The following is a 21,077-nucleotide window of genomic DNA, read 5'->3' as shown; positions in this document are numbered from 1 at the left end:
TTACATAAAGCTGCTCAGCACGTACACTGTTGTTTATTCCTCAGGCCTCATCAACATTTCTTCAGCCGAATGCTTCAATTTCCATTTCAATCTCAGTGCATTTGCTGTTGAATGACTTCAGCCCGTCTCGTGGAGATTTTGTTAAGGCAAGAACAAATCAGTGCTGTGTACTTAAACCTGATGTTCAGTGTTTCCAATCATATTTGAAGGTAGGAGGTCTCACTTGAAAGCTGTAGTCTTTTCTCCCTGAGGAAAACAACAGAGGATGGATGTGACCCTCAAGCTAGACAAGCTTTGCACATGGGCTCAGACCACTAGGGGCAAACGATGGGTGCCATTGAAATGGAGCTAGAGATGATTTTCAGCAGCACAGGCACGTGAAAAGTTCAAAAGTGAAAGCATGTAAGAAAGCTACAATAAGCTTGAGGACAAAGAGTCTATGCAGATAATGAGGCGTGGACTGAAAGTGAGAATTCAACAGCAACAGAAGCTCTGAGACACAACAGCATGACAGATGTTCAGAGCACCGAGGACCAAAGAGAGAAGATGAGAGAGGGTGGGGGGAGACACATGAGAGGCCAAACATGGGAGGGAAACAAAAAGAGAAAGGGAGCAAAGTGCTGCTGTGGACTTTACCTTGAAGCTCTGGGAAAGACCGTGTGCATGTGATAAGCTGTAGAGAGGGGAAACAGTGAAGTAGTGGGGACTGGAGATTAAGCGCTCAATGCAAGGAGAGAGAGTGGGAGGAAGGAGAGGGGAGAGGCTGAATCACATGGACAGAGAGCCGGAGTGTGTGAGAGGCTTTGTGCTTAATGTGTGCTTCTCGGGAGAATGAATGATGAGGACTACAGCTCCACTTTCTTCTCCACTGGACGGTGTTTAACAGGAATTTATTTCCACTAAGTCAGCATCTAAATACTGGATTTTGTTCCTGCTCTCAACCTCTGTCTTGCCAAGTGCTCTGAGGAAATGCCGGTAAGATTGTCTCATTAGATTTCTTGTAAATTGTGTTTTGATTAAATGACAGCAGCTCTTTTATTTTGACACAATTTCTTGATAATATAAGGCTAAATCCCCACGCTGTATGCATTTAGCTCTGAATATTAACTCATAATTACTCACTTAACAGAATTAAATTGTAATGTGTAACATTCAGAAAAATACTATAATTATTTGAAGCATAAGACTTATATTTTCACTTTAAGTTTACCAAAATATTTATATTTTAAATAGTCCCATTGCATTTTTCTTTGCTGGTTGTTATTGGACACAAACATTGAGTAGTCTCTGCGGCCACACAGATACGTGTCTCGTTCAATTTCAATGATATTTTTCACAACAGTTGTTTTTAGTGTTTTTATTTTCTTCTGTTTTATTAAACAAGAAAATTTCTTCAGTTGGAAGCTTTTTAAGAAATCTTAATCAGTGTAAGCTAGCAGTGTCAGCCTAATCAAACCTTCAGTGCTTTGTATTGGGGAAAACGCTTCATACTAACCTGCTAATCTGTCAGGTGTATCATGCTTGGTGTCTGACCATTCAGGCATGCAGCAGCTGTTGGCTGAGTCCAGAGGTGGGTGTGATGTCTGTTAGCTGTGCATAATTTCGATAGGGACAGACAGGATGTAAAGACATATAAGGACAAGTCCAGAAACACATGCTCTGATGTAAAAAGTTCATCATCTTGTGGGTGAATGGGACTTTTCAAATGTATTTAGTTCAATATTAAATACCATTACTGGGAAACAAGGCAATAGCAATCCTTGAGAACCATGATATCACTGACAGAAACAGCTTTTAGAAATTGTAGTGCAATTTTAAAGAAACATAGGTTTTAATTTATAAATTATTGATTTCTATTTTTTTCTCCCGGGAAACGTAAAAGCGTAAACTGGACATTTGTCAAATGTTTGATATGTTTTTACAGTTAAATACCAGAATGTCAAGTCTGTGATGCACAGTTTCTTTTATTCAGTTTGTTTGGGATCATTTAAAAATCCTATTAAACTATTTTTGTTCTTCTTGTTGTTCTTGTACTCTCTAAGTATTCATTTGTTACCCTAAATGCACAGCAAAGACCACACACAGAAAAAGAAAAACCTAATTTAAGTGGTTTAAAAAGGGTTGAGGGACTTCCAGAGTATTTCCAGATGTTGCAGTCCATAAAAAAGGGGGGTACACCCTGAATGTCTTATATGATCTCTCCATATAGGGTATCTTTATATGTTAAAAAGGGGCTTTTTCAGTGTTCAGATCATCATTTTAAGTGTAATGTTAAGAAATTTTAAGCAATGGAATAAAAAGAAGAAAAGCTAGAATGAGAAACTACTGAAGTGACAACAAACACTGCCAGAGATTTGTTTTTTCAGACAGAACAAGAGCAAAAATATTCCCAATGATGTCAAAAACACACGAACAAAGGCAAAAATGTGAACTCATTTAAAAAAAAATTCAATGCTTTATAAACTGCATACAACTATATAACTGAACTGCAGTGATTTGATCATTCAGACTCTAAAGTTAAATGAAAATAGTACAAGGATAATTGTTTTATTTTGTTTTTTGAACACTTGCTTTCATTTATTATGAAAGCAACATGTTTAAAAATGTTGGGACACGACCATGTTTACCACACGTTTCATCACCTCCTTGTTTTTCAATTTGGGAACTGAGGATACTGACTGCTGTAACTCTAGAGATAAACACCTTTCCTTTTATTAGTTGATATTTTAGTTACTAAACAATCCAGGGCTTCCTTTCTCACATTTTTTCATCATTTCATAATGTGCAATTTTAAGTTGGGGACGACTCTGGACTGAAGGCAGACTCTTTGTGATGAGCCATGGTGCTGTAATACATGCAGAAGGCGATTTGGCATTGTGTGTGTGAAATTAGGAGTCCTTCCCTGAAAGATTTTGTAAAATGGCATCATGCATTACTCCAAAGTCTGCAACATCATTTAGCAATAATGGTGCCTACACAGATGAGCCCATGCACTGCAGAAGCTCAGACCATCCCAGGTGTGGATGGGAAATTAGATGCTTACAGCTTAAATAGATTAGTCTGAGGACAGCAGCTCATACTCTGGCAAAAGGATATGAGATGGATCTTTGTCAATTTTATAAATGAATCACTTTTTTTTTTTTCCATATTTTGACTGGAGAGACTGGCACTGGTTTCCTAGAATGGTCAGGAGGGTGGTCAGCTCAACCAGGTGAGCCACAGCAGTGCCTTCACCTGGTGTTCTTTAAATGCTCTTTAAATCCTTTGAACCCTAACCCTGTGATGTTCCTGTCCATCCAATTTTTGGACATTGCTGGCATCATATTCAACGTTCAAACATTAGAAATGTTAGTCTTGTACTATTTTAAATAAAGTAAAACCTTTAATAAGGTTCTCACATTTTATAGTGTCCCCACTTCTTTTTTTATAACCCTGTTTTTGTGAACAGGGTTATAAAACAACCCTTTTTAAATGTGTGCCTGTATGTGTTTGCTGTACACAGTGAAACAAACACAGACAGAATGACAGGCCAAGATGTGAAGACAAAATTGTATTTCTGCTCATGTGCTGTGGCAGTCGGCCTCAGGCGACTCTGACCCACTTATTACTGCAGATGACCCCTGTGTGCGTTAGGCGACCTGGCTCGAGAGCCCTGACCGGGCCCCCACGGTCTTCCTACATTATCTGTCACTCAGAGACACAGCCCTGTCAAAGAAGGTTCACTGCATGCAAGAACAACAACCTAAATGCAGCTATTCCACCACAAAGGACTCCATATAGCACAGCATTGTTACTGGAGCTTCTTTCGGGTAGTTTTATCTGTGCATGTGTTTAGAAACCAATAATGAACACTTAATCGAATAAATAATTAGAAATGACTTATTAAGTCAGAGTTATTTAGTCAGAAAAAAGTTTTTCCAGAAAAAACTAAAGACGTTAGATGTAGCAAAAACTATCCAATTAATACTCACACATGCAAACGCAAACTTTTTTTAAATCTGTCGGAAATGTCAATAAATTAAAAAATTAGAGTGTCTGGCAATTATTTCATGGTTCAGGCTTTACAGGGTTCAGAGGCATCTTTATTTCCAAAATTATTTATTCTAATGGCCATCATCTTCACTGTTATTCCTCATATCGGTTTGCACTGTTGTCAACACTACATTCCTGTAGAAAAAGACCTGATAACAAGTCTTGTAAATGGCTGTTAACTCAACAATTTATTTCTTGAGTAAAAAAATAAATAAATAAAATCGGGGAAGATCTGAAGACCAAAAGAGGTGAGAAACAGGAGAATTTCACTCGAATACACACAAAGAACTGATACTGTAGCTTATATATTTACTACTTTCATACCTCAGAAACATGACGCACATTGAATTTTTTGAAAATATTTTTTTAAAACATACTACACAGTAGACAGCCCTGCAAAGTCTATATCAATTAAAGAAGTGTTGACAGAGACTGAGCATGACTAATCGTCATTATGTGAAGACTTATTTGTTATTTGCTATGTGCTAAAATGTGGACATGGCAGAGTGCCTATCAGCCACTGCAACTACTTTTGCAGTTAATATGATGTAATTAATGATAAGATTCATTAAAACTGGAGATGAAATAAACATATATCTATGTAACGAATCACAACCAACATAGTATTAGCAAAAGAAACAAACCAAAAGACAGTGACGCCGTTCTCATTCACAAAAACCTGAGAAAACTGTTCAAAATACAGTCACCTGCTCAACTGATCATTACAGTTTTTCTCAGTCGATTTGGCAGTTACTGAATTTTACATAGTACCTGAGTCAGCTGCAACAATCAAAACCCCATTCACATTTTTCAAAACTTGAATAGTTCACCACTCTTTAAAGTCTGAGTCATCAAAACCTTCCTGACTAAAGAGTTCTGCAAACAATGTAGAGTAAGAAATGTTCAGAAGCAAAAATGAAATGTGAAGGATTTTTTTATATAAAATGGAGAAAAGTAAAAACATACTCGTGAAATTGTGTGCATCAGAAAACAGACAAAGAAAATAGATCTGAGAACAAAGCACCAACTACTCTATGAAGTAGAGTCACACTACATACACTCAGCAACCACTTTATTAAGTATGCCTGCTCCACTGCTCAATAAAGTAATCCAAATATCTAATCAGCTTTTCACATCAGCAGCAGCTCCATGCATTTACGTATGTAGACATGAACAAGACAGCCTGCTAAAGTTTAAACCGAGCATCAGAATAGATGAAACATGGCCGAATGTGGCATGGTTGTTCGTGTTAAATGGGCTGTTCTGAGTATTTCCGACATTGTTGATGTACTGAAATACACAACCATCTCCAGGGTTTATGGGGAATCGTCTGAATCAGGTTGAGGTCAGAGGAGAATGGCTAGACTACTTTGAGTTTATAGGAAGGCAAGAATAACTCAAATGGTTGATTGTCTCAGACGGGCTGGTTTGTGTATTTCAGAAACGACTGATCTCCTGGGATTTTCTCTGCACACTTATCTCTAACAGAGAATGGTCTGAAAAAGAAAATATCGAGTTCTTTGAGTGAAAATGGCTTGTAGATGCCAGAGGTTAGAGGAGAATGACCAGACTGCTCCAAAATGATAGGAAGGCATCAGTAACTCAAATAACCACTTGTTGCAACCAAGGTATGCAGAAAGGCATCTCTGAATGCTTGATAGGTCAAATATTGAAGCAGATGACCTTCAGCAGCACACCGGCTGCCTTTCCTGTCTGCTGAAAACAGTAAACTAAGAGTAAAGTTTCCATGGGTCAACCAAAATTGGACAACAGAAGATAGAAAAATGTTGTCTGAGAAGTCTCAACTTCTGCTGCAAACCAGGTAGTAGGGTGAGAAGTGACAGGCTGGTATTGTAATGGTGTGGGGATATTCTCTTGCCACTCTTTGGGCCCCTTGGTAACAACTAAGCATTATTGTATATTGAGCAACTGTGTGATGCTATCTTGTCAATATGAACCAAAATCACTGAGCAAGGTTTCCAGCACCTTGTTGAATCTGTGCCATGACAAGACAGGGAACAGAGGAACTTCAGGAACGATTCTAACTCCCCCCTAAAGACTGCTATAGATACCTGAATCATAAAGAAAAAGATTAATAAAACTCCTAACAGCATAGAAGAATACTTTATTAATATTATGGAAAAACATCTCCCAGCTAAGAAACATGTTTCTCATATTTACAAAAGGATTATAAAGGAGTCATGCCAAAACACAGGCTATATTAAGGAGAGATGGGAACTAGAATTAAATGTTATAATCACAGATAATATATGAGAAGAGTTGTGCAAAACCTGTCAAGAGGGAATAAGAAGTCAATTGTAGAGAGAATTTGATTGGAAATTTAAAATCAGACTTTTCAGTACACCTCTTGTTATCTCCTCAAACTATAAAGAACCTAATATAGAACTATGTTGGAGAAAATGTGGGGAAATAGCAGCAAAGTGCACCTAATAAAGTATCCAGTAAATCTGTGGTGGGTAACAGAAAAGGTGTACAAAGCCTCTCTCGATGGCGGCCATCTTTGAGCTGTAAACATCCACACCAATCCCATGCAGGAATCTGCACACTCTAATTATTACACTCTTACTCAGATTTAAGACACAGCAATGGAGGGCTTTTTATAAAAGGAAAGAAAAGCACATCAGTCGCACAAGACGACAAAAACAGCAGTCGTAACGCCCACAAACAAATGCGCAGGGTAACTGTTGATAGTTAAGCAGTTTAGATGTTGGATCTTTGGTCCAGAACTGATTTCTACTGAGACATAAAAAATAAATGACCTTTGTCTTGAGGACTTGAAATTTCAAGTTGTGAAAAAGCTCGTATGTAAATCATCATGCAGCCTATTTTGTTGTGTGTGTGTGTGTGTGTGTGTGTGTGCGTGCGTGCGTGCGTGCGTGCGTGTGTGTGTGTGTGTGTGTGTGTGTGTGCGGTCTTTGCTGTCAGCTGCTTGTCTCACTGTGCCTGAGGTCTTGCCACAGGGAAGGCTTCCACTTGTCATCTTCACTCAAGGTAAGGGCAAAAAGCCCCTTAATGAGGTTCATCTCCCATCCTCCCTTAAATAATTTTCCTTTTGTTTTACCACCAGCACCATCAGGAAATTTAAAGTAAAATAATTACTCTGACTTGAAAGCAGTTGTCTAATCCTGTTGATTTTAAGAGCATATAATTTAGACTAGAATCAGTTTTTTTAAACACCCCTATGACACTGTATCTTTCACAGACAAAAGAATGCACTCATAAAAAGACGAAACACAGTCAAAGGCTGAACTATGCTTGACGTCATAATTCCTCACCATTCGCTGCTACCCATTTTAAGAATTTTAGATTTTCAAGAGCTGCTTTCATAAATTGTAAAATGAAAACAGTCTTCTTTAAACACTCTCTTGGCCTTGTTCAGGCTGAGTTATCATTGTGCCTGCAGCTCAGTGTTACCGACACAGAGGGGGAGCAAATATCAAGCTTTAGAGAAAATCAAAAGGGCAGATGGATTTTCTCACAATCTGAATTTTGCTGAACTGAATAACAGATAACGATTCTTCGAAGCTCAGAATTGATTTTCAACATATCTGGCTAATAAAATGAATGCCTTTGGCCACTGCAGCACTGAAATGGCAGGGATATTAAGTTTTTGGTCTGAGACTTATAAACTATAATCTAGTATAATCTGTAAAAGAGGAAAAATCTGTTTAAGAAAAGAACAAAACATAGAAATATTCTGGCCGCTGATAAAGTCATAAAAATACAGAAAAATAATTGTTTATAGCTTTAAATGTCATATTTTGTGTTAAATAAAACTAATTTACAAGGGTGGAAGCAATGAAATGAGATCTTTCTTTTGGCACGATACAGCATAGACTACAGAGCACTGTGAAAACGTCTCAAGTTTCTTTATACGTGGCTTGGAAAATGAGTTAGTACATTTTTAACAAGCTTGAAAATCAGTATTTATTCTACAACACTTCCCTGGGTAAGTGTTCTTGTAATTTCTTGAAGTAGTCTTCAGGAATAGTTCTCCAGGCTTCTTGAAGAACATTCAAAGCCCTTCCTTGGATGTTGGCTGCCTTGTTCTGTTTTGGTTCAATAATACTGAGGTCCAGGCTCTTAGGAGGCCAATCTGATCATCCTAAATGATGTGTTTTTCTGCCCAAGCATATTTTTCCTGCACTAGCAGTGTGTTTTTGATCGTAGTCAATCAGATGCTTTCCAGATAGTATTGCATGTTGGATACAAATCCAACAATACGTTCCATCAATTTTGACAAGATCTCCAACACCACTGCCTGAAGTGCAGCCTCAAACCGTGACAGAGCCTCCACTGTGTTTACAGATGGCTCACTGTAACACTCACAGTTTTACCTCTCTGAGCTCCTCTGCATATATTAATGACACTGTGAACAAAAGTTTAAAATTAACAAAGTGCATAAAGACACAATTTAAAATAGGTTCAGTTGTCTGTTTTGTGTAAACACAACACTGGTTCATCACTTGAGTAAGGTGCCTTTTTTATTTGAATGATCGATACTGTAGCTCAGTGTTAAGTGTGCAAAACAACAACAACAAAAAGCAGAAAAATGATAAAAGCATCCATCGACTGCTTATTTCTGCTCTAAAGTGTAATCTTATCATGGCAGGTCTGGGAGGACTGACTTCCTTTAAGGAGCTGCAGTTAATGACACTTCTCCATTGTCCTAATTTTAAAACCCTGGAAGTTGCCCCTTGGTTTTTGCTGTGAACCGCAGCTGAAAGAGACTTGACTCCAACTAAATGACAGTTTGGGTTTCACTGACGACAACTTTCCATTGTTAGCTTTCAGATGCACCACAGTGCATCTGAATTTTACAAAATGAATTTTACATCCTCGCCGTCTCACAAGCCCCTTGTGAGACGGCGAGGATGTAAAATTCATTTTAACAGAACTCCACAGAGAGCCACAGCTGTGCATTTTCCTAAGCATGCTTGAGCAGCAGAGGGGTCTTTGGGAAACTCAGGAACATGATACCAAAAAACAAACATTACAGATATGCACCGGATGTGTCTGCTGTTATTTATGTGCAGCTAATTTGTAACAACAATAATGTTTTCATGGAGGCATATGGGGCCAACCAGATTATGTTTCTGTTAGGATAAAGACAAACAATGTTAATATTGAAGTATTCAACATACTTTTAAGCTTGTGTTGAGACACTGTCAGCACACATCAGACTGCACTCTAGTTTTATGCAGAAAGAGACTGAACAATACAACAATACCACCCTGACCGAGTTGGTATTGTTGCCCAAAATTAATCACAGACAGGAGTGTGCTCGCTCTTCACACTTTGGACTCACATGTCTATCCTTTGCATTCATATGACTGCTGCTGTGGCCAGGACGTATAAATGTAGAACATCGTTTGCTCTGAAAAAATGTCTCTAAACAATCCAAGCAGCAATTGCATTTCTCAGCACAACATAACCATGAAAACGAAAGATTCGTAATTGTCTTTTGAGGCAGGGTTGACATGAAAGAGATGAGCTCAGAGGAAGAAATATCAGAAGTGACGAGAGCTTGACAGGAAAGCCTTGCTTTGAAAGTACAAGAAGACAAATAAAGCTCTTTCTCTTTATTTTACAATGCGAAAAGGTGAGAAAACCACGAAAGCTCATTTGTACCTATGAGGAACAGCATGCCCCGTTGTTTCATAAGCATACGCAAACGATGGGTAAACATGAAAAGTAATCACATACTTAGGATTTCTAGTATTTTGAAAAGCAAATGAGATAAAGCAGCCAATACAGAACATAACAAATTAAAATTAAGGCGTTAGGAGTGATCCAAAATCTTTTTGTCACATGAAAAACAGAAATGTCAGACAACCAAATGTCTTTTTTTCGTTTCAAGATAACCAGGGATGGAAAACCTCCAATAATGAGAACACTGTTTATAATTTACTCAGATGATAAGTGTGAACACACCACTGACATCTAGACATTTGCAATCTGACAGGCCTTATCAACATTAGCAGGAAGTAAAAGTGTTTCCAGCAAGTAAACGATTGACCCACACATGCTGGAGACTGAATCAGAATCAGAATCAGAATCAGAAAGGGGTTTATTGCCAAATGTTGAGCAGGTTTACAACATTAGGAAATTGCTGCGGTGCTTCAGTGCAAACATAGTGTCATAAATAGCACTTAAATAGACATGAAAAAATAAAAGTAGGGATAAGAATTAAAAGTGCTACGTAGAAAGATATGTGCATGAGATATACATGAGATATATACATGAGAATAAGAATTAAGAGTGCTACGTTGAAAGATATATACATGAGTGCAGGTGGTGATCAGTGCCAATCATGGAATGATGCAGTGAACACAGCGTAGGGTCATGTGTTAGTAGCGGGAACAGTCATATGGTTATTGTTCATGTGTCCAACAGCAGAGGGGAAGAAACTGTTCTTATGGCGAGAGGTTCTGGTGCGAATGGACCGGAGCCTCCTGCCTGAGGGGAGCAGGTCAAACAGACTGTGTCCAGGGTGAGAAGGGTCAGCTGAGATCCGAGCTGCACGCCGCAATGTCCTGGAGGTGTACAGGTCCTGCAGAGATGGGAGTCTGCAGCCAATCACCTTCTCAGCAGAGCGCACAACACGCTGCAGTCTCTGTTTGTCCCTGATAGTGGCTCCAGCGTACCACACGGTGATGGAGGAGGTGAGGATGGACTCGATGATTGCAGTGTAGAACTGCATCATCGTCCGTGTTGGCAGGTTGAATTTCTTCAGCTGCCTCAGGAAGTACATCCTCTGCTGGGCTTTCTTGATGACGGAGGTGATGGTGGGCTCCCATTTCAGGTCCTGGGTGATGGTGGTACCCAGGAAGCGGAATGAGTCCACAGAGGTGATGGGGGTGTCAGTCAGGATGATGGGGGGGAGTGGGGCTGTGTGCTTCCTGAAGTCCACAATAATCTCCACTGTCTTCTGGGCATTCAGCACCAGGTTGTTGTGGCTGCACCAGGACACCAGACGTTCAACCACTTGTACCAAAGTCACTTGTACCAAAGGTGCATCTGTGTAATCTAATTTATTGTTTGTAAAATCTTACATCTCAGTAAGAGTCACTTAATTAAAACAAATAACAAAGTGACCAAAATTTCAAAATGATGAAATTTCTTATCAGCTTTATAAATATAAATTTATTTTTCTGTTCATAAAGCTACGTTCAGCTGATCCCTTATTCACGAAGGGTCACCACGTGTTTCGTTTAGCAGATATTTAGCGTGATATCGTTTCCGTGATATCATATAATTTTTTTTGTCTCCGCCCAGGATCAAACCCACTTCACTAAATTGCTAATAACAAGTAAAACGTCAGGTTGTTTTATATCTGGCCCTTGTTTCCAGACAAGCTTTGAGGGTCTTTCATATCTGATCTTAATTCAACCCTGAACCATGAGCCAGTCACAGAAAAAATACACAAGTGTTTCCCTTGCTTCTCAAGAACCTCTAATTCCCTGCTGATATTAGTGAAAGGACTTCAGCCACAGCTGTGATGTTTTGTTGACCATGTTTCTGCACACAAAGCTGCACAGCAAATGCAGGCTTTGATTTGGTTTTGCTCTGGTCTGAATATGTCCACTCCTGTTACCTTTTGTTTCGTCCTCTGTGCGTACCTTCCTGCTCTCTGGCCCAGTGAACAGCATAAATGATTGAAGGACTCGTGTATTTAGTTGTCAGCTGAGACAGACATTTGGTACTGAACTCAGAGTTTCAGCATGGGAACTGACAGCATCGAGGTGCTTCCAACAGTGTTAGGGCACAGAAACAGCACGTAGCTGGTACACACAAGTAATAAATTCAGTGCCAATACTCTCCAGCTGGAGAAAAAGAAGACTACCTATGATTTGTAAGGCTATTTTTTATTCAGCCTTTAGTGTAACATATCTGTACTGCAACATAAGCACAACCTCTCTACCCTACACATGTCATATACTACAGACTTTTAGCACTTCAAACCCTTTGAGTCAAGCATATTATTGGATTACATGCTTCAATTTATATTAAAAGCTATGTTTGTAAGAACTGTTTTAATGCCACTGTTTGAATGGCAGCAAAGATATAGAGTATACACACTTATGTCTTATGGTGGCTTTCAGAGGTTAAAATCAAACATCCCTAAATTTGCAGATGATACATATATATTAAAAGGTTTGCTACTGACTGCAGTAACCGATTCAAAGCTTTAAATGATGTGATTTTGAGTGCTGCAAAAGTGCTATTGTGTCTGGTATGAACGACCTAAAATTATCTGACATTTGTTAAAAAATAAAATTTCTATTGAAATCATGAGAAATAACAAATTTAATGCGATTTTTAACAACTGCATTTAGAAAATCTTTTTAGAAATAGAGAATTAGAAAAAAAAACATTGGTTCAATTCGGCCATCAAAAAGAGAAATACCATGACTGTTAACTGTTGGACATAATGTGCTTATTATGTGATATAAGGTTTTCAATGCTTACCTATTTTTTTCCCATTAGGAGAGTTTCCCAGTCCAGGACATGGTCTCCTGAGTGGTCCCGCCACCACTGCATCACAAGCCTTAAAACCAGTCTAACCTGGGACATGACTGCTCTGCTTCCCAACGTCAGTGTTCCTGGGAGTACGGCAGCTTTGCTGGTGACCACTGACTGTCCGTTTAACCTGACTGCAGCTGCTCAGGCAGGACTGGGGTCAGGCCATTCACTGGCCCCACTATGTACCGTGTGTTGCTGTGGGGTTCTCAATCGCACCTTGGCAGTGGCATTCATGGTCAGCCTAGCATTTGCCATCGTGGTTGGGAACGTGGTCACACTTACAGTGTTTGTGCAGACCAGACAGTCAAGAACACCACAGGGATACCTGAAAGGTAAATGTTGTGAACTGTGTGTTGAGACAACTTTTGTTGTAATTTTGTGCTATATAAATAACATTTATTGAATTGAATTAAAAAATAATAATTGAACTGCTTTATCACCACATCTTAACATGTACATCTAGAGTGTAAATCAAGTTTCATGGATTGATTCCAGTAGAGCCCGACCAACATCAGATATTTACCGATATTTGATATGAAATCTGATATCAGCTGATATTTTTTTTTCTTTCAGGCACAGGAAACATAAACAGATTTACCTGACATTGGTCATGTGCAGTTATTTATAACTCCTTACTAATATAATATAACGATTCTGTTCATATTGCTACATTAAGTCATAGATCACTGGTTTACATTTCTTGTATCTGCTGGCTGTTGTGTTTGTGTGGTTCCAAACACATGCAGGAACGTTGTAGAGTGCCCTCTGGTGGACAAACTATGCAACCTTAATACTAACAACAAGATTATAAGAGTTTGTTCCACCTCTTCTTTCCTTTTGTATTTTAATTTATCCTCTGGTATATCACATAGATATTACTGGGCAATATATCGTCCCTCAACATTATATTGGTAGGGCTCTAATTTCAAGAAACGCAAAAAACAATTCCTTAGTAAAATTTAATTTCCTGTTTGTAAAATGCAGTAATATTAACCCTTTAAGACCTACCATAGAACCAAGTCCGCCAGAGCTTATATTATATTTTTACATGCTGTGGAGCCATTTTTGGGAGCATTTCAAGTTGCTATACATCAATACAACCATTATAGCCCAGATTTTAATAATATGTATTCATTAAGTGCATAGTAATTACATAAATTGCAAAAAAGTGCAATAAACTACAAAAAAATTGAAAATCGTTTTTGATTTTTTGACATATATTTGTAGTTAGAGAAATTTAAGAGTCTTATCCCTCAAAACTGTAAATACAAAAAAGTTGCACAAAATAGTTTCCCACCACAGGAAAATTATTTTGAGTGTCTTCATAGTTTTATTTTTGAAATACACCAATTTTTATACACTGTAGGAAAAACGAAAATAAATATTATTCCGCAAATTTGCAAAAAAGCAGCATATGCATCAAAATAAACTATTTCCAGCAGTGCAATATGAGTCCTAAGCATCCCAGAAACGACACAGAAAGTCATAAAGTCAAAGATAACTTTTAAAAAGAGCAGTATAGGCCCTGAGGCCCTGATCGCAAAAAAGACTACATTTCCGCGAAAATGACGTCACTTCCGGTTTCGGGCAGGTAATGGCGGAAATGCAAAAGTTCGCGCTGACGTCTATTCCAACGTAGGAAGTGTTTTGAACAGCTGATCAGATCGGTAAAGCGTGTTTCTGGAATATTATGTTTTTGTTCCTGCAAGCGCTTTTTATGCAGTTTTTGCAAAGCTTTATGTGGAAGGAAACCGTGACCTAGGACAAGCTGATGGCATCAGATGTAAGTACAACTCCTCCGGTTTCATATGCAAAAAAATTTTTTGCGTTAGCTTACGTGGTTGCAGTGCTACTGGGATTTAAAAATAGTTACGCATAACAGAGCGTTCCCGCTCCGATCGGCTCTAAAGGGTTAAAGAAGACTTTTTTTTCAGTCTAGAGAGATATAAGAGAATCTTTAATTTTAAGCAATAAATATATTGTAAATTGTATTATATGTATAATGTATAAGTATTGCATTCCTTTCACAAGGTGGCAGTGACCAGAAGGGATTATAAAGTATTATAAATCAACTTCAAATTCAAATTCAAATTTTATTTGTCACGTACACAGTCGTACACAGTCATACACAGTATGATATGTAGTGAAATGCTTAGACAACTGCTCGTGACCTAAAAAAAAAAAAAAAAAAAAAAAGGCTATGAATAAGATAGGAAATAAATATGAAAAATTAAAAAGGGTAAATTTAACTAGGAAGGAATAAAATATAAATTAAGGTTAAAAATGAAATAACTGTACAACACAATTTAGAATGAAGGGTAAATTTAACTGGGAAAGAATAAGATAAAATATATAAATTAAAGTTGAAAATAAAATAACTGTACAACAAAATACACAATACACAATATAGAACTATATAAGAATGTATGAAGAAATATAAATAAATAAATAAATAAATATATACACAATAACAGCAGCTGTACAAGTATTAACTGGAAATGAAGAATATAGTGACCAGTGTTGTGCAATCCACATTATGTCTTATACTAAATAGTTTCATTCAGCACAACCGATTCATTTAAATTTATGGAAAACCTAAATCAGAAAGGTTGTTTTTTAAATTCTGCAAATAAAGCAGTTCTTGTGATTAATGGTAAAATGCTAAGTAAATGATAATAAGGAAAACTAAATACAGCTATCCAACATGACATCTTCCTCTTCTTTCTTCTCTGTGACAGTGTCTCTGGCCATAGCAGATATGATGGTCGGTGTCCTCGTGGTTCCTTTTTCCATCTACACTGAAATCTCTCTGATGGTAACCACCACGCCCCCTGTTTGGTATCAGGGTACTTCTACTTCCCCTGCCAACTCCTCTTCTCGTGGTGGACTAGTAAGCCCATGGCAGCCCTGCATGCTGATTGGTCCAGTGTTTGCTGGATGCACATTTGTTTCCATCAGCACCATTTTCCTAATGACTTTGGAGCGCAGTGTGGCCATCCTGTGGCCACTCCAAAAGGACGCCTTGGTGACCCGAAGACGAACTCTGTTCCTCATCCTGTTCTCCTGGGCTTCCAGCTTTCTGCTGGCTTTAGCGCCTCTCATCTTCAGCAGAAACTTCACTTTGGAGTACAATGAGTGCAGTCGCATGTGTAACTACACCCCACTCATGCTTGGAGGCCATCTCCCGCCTGATGCCAACATCTTGTTGTTATTCCCAGCGTTCGATTTCACACTGCTCGGTGGCACATTGGCTGTTAATATCGTGTCTTTCACTAGCATTCGGCGGTACTCCCAAAAACGCAAACTACTCTCAGAGGGGAGTCTGAGCGATGGAGGAGGAGGAGGTGGAGGATGCCCTCACAGGCCCTCTTTTTCAGACATCAAAGCAGCCAAAACAATTGGCATATTAACATTTGCCTTTACAGCATCCTTCACGCCCATTGCAGTGTTTGTGCTCGGGAACGTGGTGGGATACACCTGGTGTAATTTCTCCTTTTTTGCCTTCTGGATTCTGACAGGAAACAGTTGCTGTAATGTTATTATTTACAGCGTCAGGGACCACCGCTTCAGGAAGGGTGTGACCCTGCTGTTTCAACGAGATCAATCCCCCCCGCATGGCGAGAAGAACTAAGAGACGCGTAAATCTGTGTTGTGGCTGTGACCCAAAGTATGACTTGGAATAGTTTAAAAAGTAGAGAAAGGTGAAGAATGGGTTTATTCGCTTACTCTGTGAAAAGATTGTCATCCCTTTCCTGTTTTCAAAGAGAGGAAAAAAGGAACCCTGCCTATTTCAACTTGTGGTCCTTAATATGCCATCAATAATCTCTCTTGCTAAAGCATTATGTTAAAAACATATGAATTTCATCCATTAAAAAAGCAGCAACGTTATTCCATATTATGACCTATAAAGGCTGTGATTATTTTACATGTGCAATGCACTCTGGATTGATGATGGAAACGAGTTCGACTCATTACATCAGTCTCACAACCAAGTACATAATGTATGAACGCTACGAAATGTCTAAAGGAAACAAGAAAAGAGATATTAATCTACACAGTTTTCTCATCCATAGCAAGAGAAAGGGAAATGATCGGGCACATGCGGATGAAGACAACTTCCAAAAGACCCCGAGCTGTGTTCTTGACACTTCTGTACTAACACATTTGATTAATTTAGAGCTCACAAACACTTTTTGTTGTTGTTGGTGAGAAGCAGAAGCTAAGACCAAAAGCTGCACCTATAATTTGTCTCCCCAAAAATGCAGACAGCAAGTGAAAGTGAAAATAACTTTAAGATAGCCTGGGAACAGAAAGTATTAAATGTAAAGATGCTCTGCAGGCAGCAAAATATAACTTATGGCAGGTGCTGCCTTTGAAAGTGCACCAAAGTGTGTTTAAGAGTCTATAAACATAAAGTGTCTTGAGGAGAGATTGACTACATTGAAAAGGTGGATGGTAGGCTGAAATTACAGGTTAGGAAAGACATTTTATCATAACCTGATACACTCCCCTTTCACACCTCTCAAGTGGCTGCACAGAAAAGGATTTTGTCCCATGCTTGCTTCTTCAGCTCTGTGATCGTCTTCATTGTTGGGGTTTTTTAGTGAAGAGGAAACAGAAAGCAGGAAGAGAGAGTGGTGGAAGACACTCCACAAAGGGCCACGGTTCAAAGTCAAATCTGGTTAAATGCATTTAGCCTTTCAGCACATGGTTGCCTGCTCAACCTGGGAGAAGGTCATCCTCGTTTTTTGTTTTTTAATTCTGAGTTATGCCAACAGTCTTTTCATGTTCAGTTATGTCATTCTCAGATTTTAGTTGAATGGGATGTGCTATCTAGCCCAGCGGTTCCCAACCCCTGGGCCTCGGACCGGTACCGGTCCGTGAGTCGTTTGGTACCGGGCCGCGAGAGTTGAGGCTCAGGTGTGAAATGTATAGTTTTCAGGGTTTTTATCGGTTTTCAGCGTTATTTTGTTATCGTTTTTATCGTTTACTCGGTTTTCCTTGGTCTTTTCACGTGTGTTATGAATAAATCTTCTTTTTTTCGCTACCGGTACTAGTTTTATTTTGTTGTATTTATCTGCGACACCTTAAAGGCCGGTCCATGAAAATATTGTCGGGCATAAACCGGTCCGTGGCGCAAAAAGGGTTGGGGACCGCTGATCTAGCCTACCTGCACCATAAATAACAATGGTGGCCTATTATTTTTTTTATTAAAAAAAAAACTAAATATCTACATTACATCATGTTTAAGTTGTTGTGGTGTTGTGGGCATAATAAGTCATGTCTTTGTAGTCGCTTTTTTTTTTACAGGTAGTAAACATATTTATTTCTGCTAAGATGTTGACCATTTTACCACTGACTTGCTTTTTAAATCAGCCTCAAGTGGTCATTTGAAGAACTGCAGTTTTTGGCATTAAGCATTACCTTCATTATTAAGCCCCATATGTTGTCTCTTGGACTGGGTTTATACAAACATGATGAAATCTGCCTATAAACACATAGAAAGTTTCCTTACCTTTCTTTTTTTTTTTAATGTGAGTTTCTGTGGTTCATGTCCAGGGTAAAAAATAAATCAACAAATAAACAGTTGCCAAGTAACCACTCTAGACGATTATTGGTGTCAACAAAGAAACAATTTAGTAACACCTTTGTGAGGTTTAGAGGTGCTGGTAGGCGGAGAGTTTTGTTTTTGTATCCAGTTTTTAGACCAAGCCATTTCCTGGTTTAAGCTAATTTGAGGTGTTTTCATCACCTAACACGTTTCCAAAAAAGCCGAGGCTCAAGAGTTCCCATAAGTCAAATGTAAATGCCATTCAAATGGAAACACATAAAACTTTAAATGAAAAAGTTCTGAAAAAGTTAAAAAACGCTTTCAGGTTTGTCCACATATTATGGATCGTGACTGAAAAGGTCATTAACTGCACAACAGCAAGTCCTTGCAGTGAGTCTACTGCCACAACAAATCCATATCCTCTCCCCGGGTGTCCTTGTTTCCTCTCTCCAAATCTAAACCTTGCTTTCAAAGGGCTTTAATGAGCCTTTCACAAATTTCAGAGAAAAAAGTATGTCAAGGAGCCACAACAGCCACAACTGCATAATGAGTAGTTTATTTGTAACTTTTTTTTAATCTTTTGTTTGTTTTTGTGTTGTTTTTTAATGACAGCAGTGTTTTTGTCACCTGTTAATTTATAATGGGGTTTGTTTGTAATTAGAAATCATGTTACAGCCTCCTCATAGGAAACAGTTAAGGTTACTTTTAAAATCCATTAATTCAGTTTATTTTGATAACAGTCTGCCTCAAGTATCAGAAATGCACTTTATCAGTTGCTATATGAGCCATTTCCATTGTGCCAGGTGTCGGACACAAATATTATTTTGGACAGATTTTTATTTTTAGCTTTGTATTTTGTCTGCATATTAAAGAATGATCTGTGTATTTATTAACCCTTGTGTGGTGTTTGTATTTTTGTTACTCAGCCAGTGTTCATGGGTCTGGTGGACCCGCTAGAGTTTTGGCTTTCCAAATTAACACTATCAAACAATTTTATGTTAAATTACTCAACAGATGTTTACTTCATCCCAATTACAAGACATATGAACAGCAAACATGGTTAATTTTTTCCCTTTACCTTTGTTAGATCACATTTATGAATTAATGTGCTTCTCGTTTTTCTTTTATATAAAATGTTATAAATAAATCAGTTATAATCAAGTGGAGTGAGTGGAAAGACACAACACATTTACACGTGAAAAAATAATTAATTGTTTAATTTTTCTTTTGAAAAAAACTGAACACGGGTCTCACAGACCCGAACACCATACAAGGGTTAAATCAGTACTGACTAAATGAATGGGACTCCAGCCACTTGAGATGTAGAATAAAAACATTATGATATATAGCGGACCCTCGGTCTATCTTTTCAGGGTATAACATACAATGTATAACATGAAATAATGTGTTTCTTGTGTACTTATTTTAATTCTGTATTGTACGAATTAATTATATTTATAAATAATGAGAATTTTGAAGTATAAAATGTCATTAATTTATTTCTTGACAGAATAGCTTAATTTGAGCTATTCTGTCACAACTGAGATCCCTTTGAATGCAGGGAGGAGGTTATTCTTGCCATTGCTGCTGTAAGCAGTTTACAGATTATTCTGTGAATCCATAAACAGCAACCCAACAGTTCGATTGACATAAGAGTGAAAACATTTTTTGTAACTTACCATGAAGTGATTGTTTGACATTTGGAAAGTACATTTATTAGCTCACTGGTCACCTTTACCACAGCAACGAAATTTAAAAGAAATTGGTATTCCACACACAAGTACCTTGGTTTTTAATGTCAAATATGCTGACATATGGTACATGGAAGTTTGTTTTTGGCAATATTAAGAAACATTTGATTGATGCTAATGTGTTTTAAATGGACACTCGCATTGTAATGGCTGATAGGCAAGTTAGATTTTAGAGGTAAGTCTGAAAACAAGTTCTAAAATACACTACATAATAAATCAGCCTCCCAAATCAGGGAACTGGAGGAATCTGTGGAGCTTGTGATTGCATATTTGGATAAAAGATTTAAAACTGCAAAAAAGACAAAAGGATAAGCCAATCATGTAGCTGGGAAAATATTAGAAAACGACGACGTAAGATAAAATAAGAATTTACCTGCCAGCAAATATAAAGCTCACAATTAATATGTTTTATTTATTTAACCCTTTCACGCATAGTGGTCACTACAGTGAGCAGCTATTCAAAGACTGTTTTCTTGTATTTGTGTCAGTGTTGATGGTATACTTGCACATAGACCACTACGTTGGACACTGATGTGTCACTCCATACCCTGCCACCCTCTGGTCGTTTAATGTTACTATAGATGTATGCCGTGTTTCATTGTAAATATTGTTATTTAACCCTGTCATGGATGAATTATGACAACCTCAATCAGGATTTTTTCTTACGTATTTTTATTCATCTTTTCATGCCTAAAGATGAATAAAAACACTTAAAAAAAAGTCCTAATTGAGGTTGTCATAATTCATGCATGACAGGGTTAAACCATAAAAAATGAAATCAAAGACACTTTATTTTTATTTATTTACACCAAACACCATTAAACACCATAGACATGCAATTGTATATATTATAAAACATTTACAGTCGCACAAATTTTAAAAACTTGCCCAAAATTTGTACATAATTTTTAGGATGAGCTTTATTGGGGCTGGAAGGATTGTGTTACCTTTGGACAGACCAGTTTAGCAGTTTGCCCTGCCGTCCAGTGTTTGTGTTAAACCAAATTGCGGGATTTTTACCTTTCTCAGTTCTCAGTAAGAAGATTAATAATGTACTTACCAAACTGTCAAACTAACCATCCATCCATCCAGCCATCCATCCATCCCTCTCGCCCTAAGACAGCTGGGATAGGCTCCAGCACCCCCCGCAACCCTGAAAAGGATAAGCGGAATGGATGGATGGATGCAAACTGTCA

At 38.0% G+C, this 21,077-nt stretch overlaps 1 protein-coding gene across 2 annotated transcripts; it reads left to right on the top strand.

Moving 5' to 3' along the window:
• The first annotated feature begins 750 nt into the window (after positions 1 to 750).
• LOC146678755 (trace amine-associated receptor 13c) lies at positions 751 to 19,841 on the top strand. Of its 2 annotated transcripts, XM_085402742.1 has the most exons (3): positions 751 to 975; positions 12,544 to 12,911; positions 15,318 to 19,841. In XM_085402742.1, exons 2-3 carry the CDS (start codon positions 12,629 to 12,631, stop codon positions 16,208 to 16,210), a joined length of 1,176 nt encoding a protein of 391 aa, XP_085258868.1. In that variant the 5' UTR covers positions 751 to 975; positions 12,544 to 12,628; the 3' UTR covers positions 16,211 to 19,841. The 2 variants fall into 2 exon arrangements, 1 of the variants encoding a protein (XP_085258868.1); XR_014911352.1 differs by lacking the exons at positions 751 to 975; positions 12,544 to 12,911 and adding an exon at positions 13,987 to 14,362 and having other exon boundaries at positions 15,318 to 15,458.
• The last annotated feature ends 1,236 nt before the right edge of the window (positions 19,842 to 21,077 follow it).

Source organism: Rhamphochromis longiceps, linkage group LG1, assembly GCF_057381845.1.
Source record: "Rhamphochromis longiceps isolate RC_006_pf linkage group LG1, R_longiceps_female_GT1.1, whole genome shotgun sequence".
NCBI classification, from domain to species: domain Eukaryota; kingdom Metazoa; phylum Chordata; class Actinopteri; order Cichliformes; family Cichlidae; genus Rhamphochromis; species Rhamphochromis longiceps.
Note: the sequence above shows the minus strand (reverse complement) of the source record. Positions and strands in the feature narration are given on the sequence as shown.

What these genes read in the sequence shown, in the direction of transcription:
- LOC146678755 (XM_085402742.1), top strand. Translation starts at nt 12,629, where the DNA reads ATGACTGCTCTGCTTCCCAACGTCAGTGTTCCTGGGAGTACGGCAGCT. An exon ending in ACCACAGGGATACCTGAAAG is followed by an intron (nt 12,912 to 15,317) that starts GTAAATGTTGTG and finishes TCTCTGTGACAG; the next exon opens with TGTCTCTGGCCATAGCAGAT.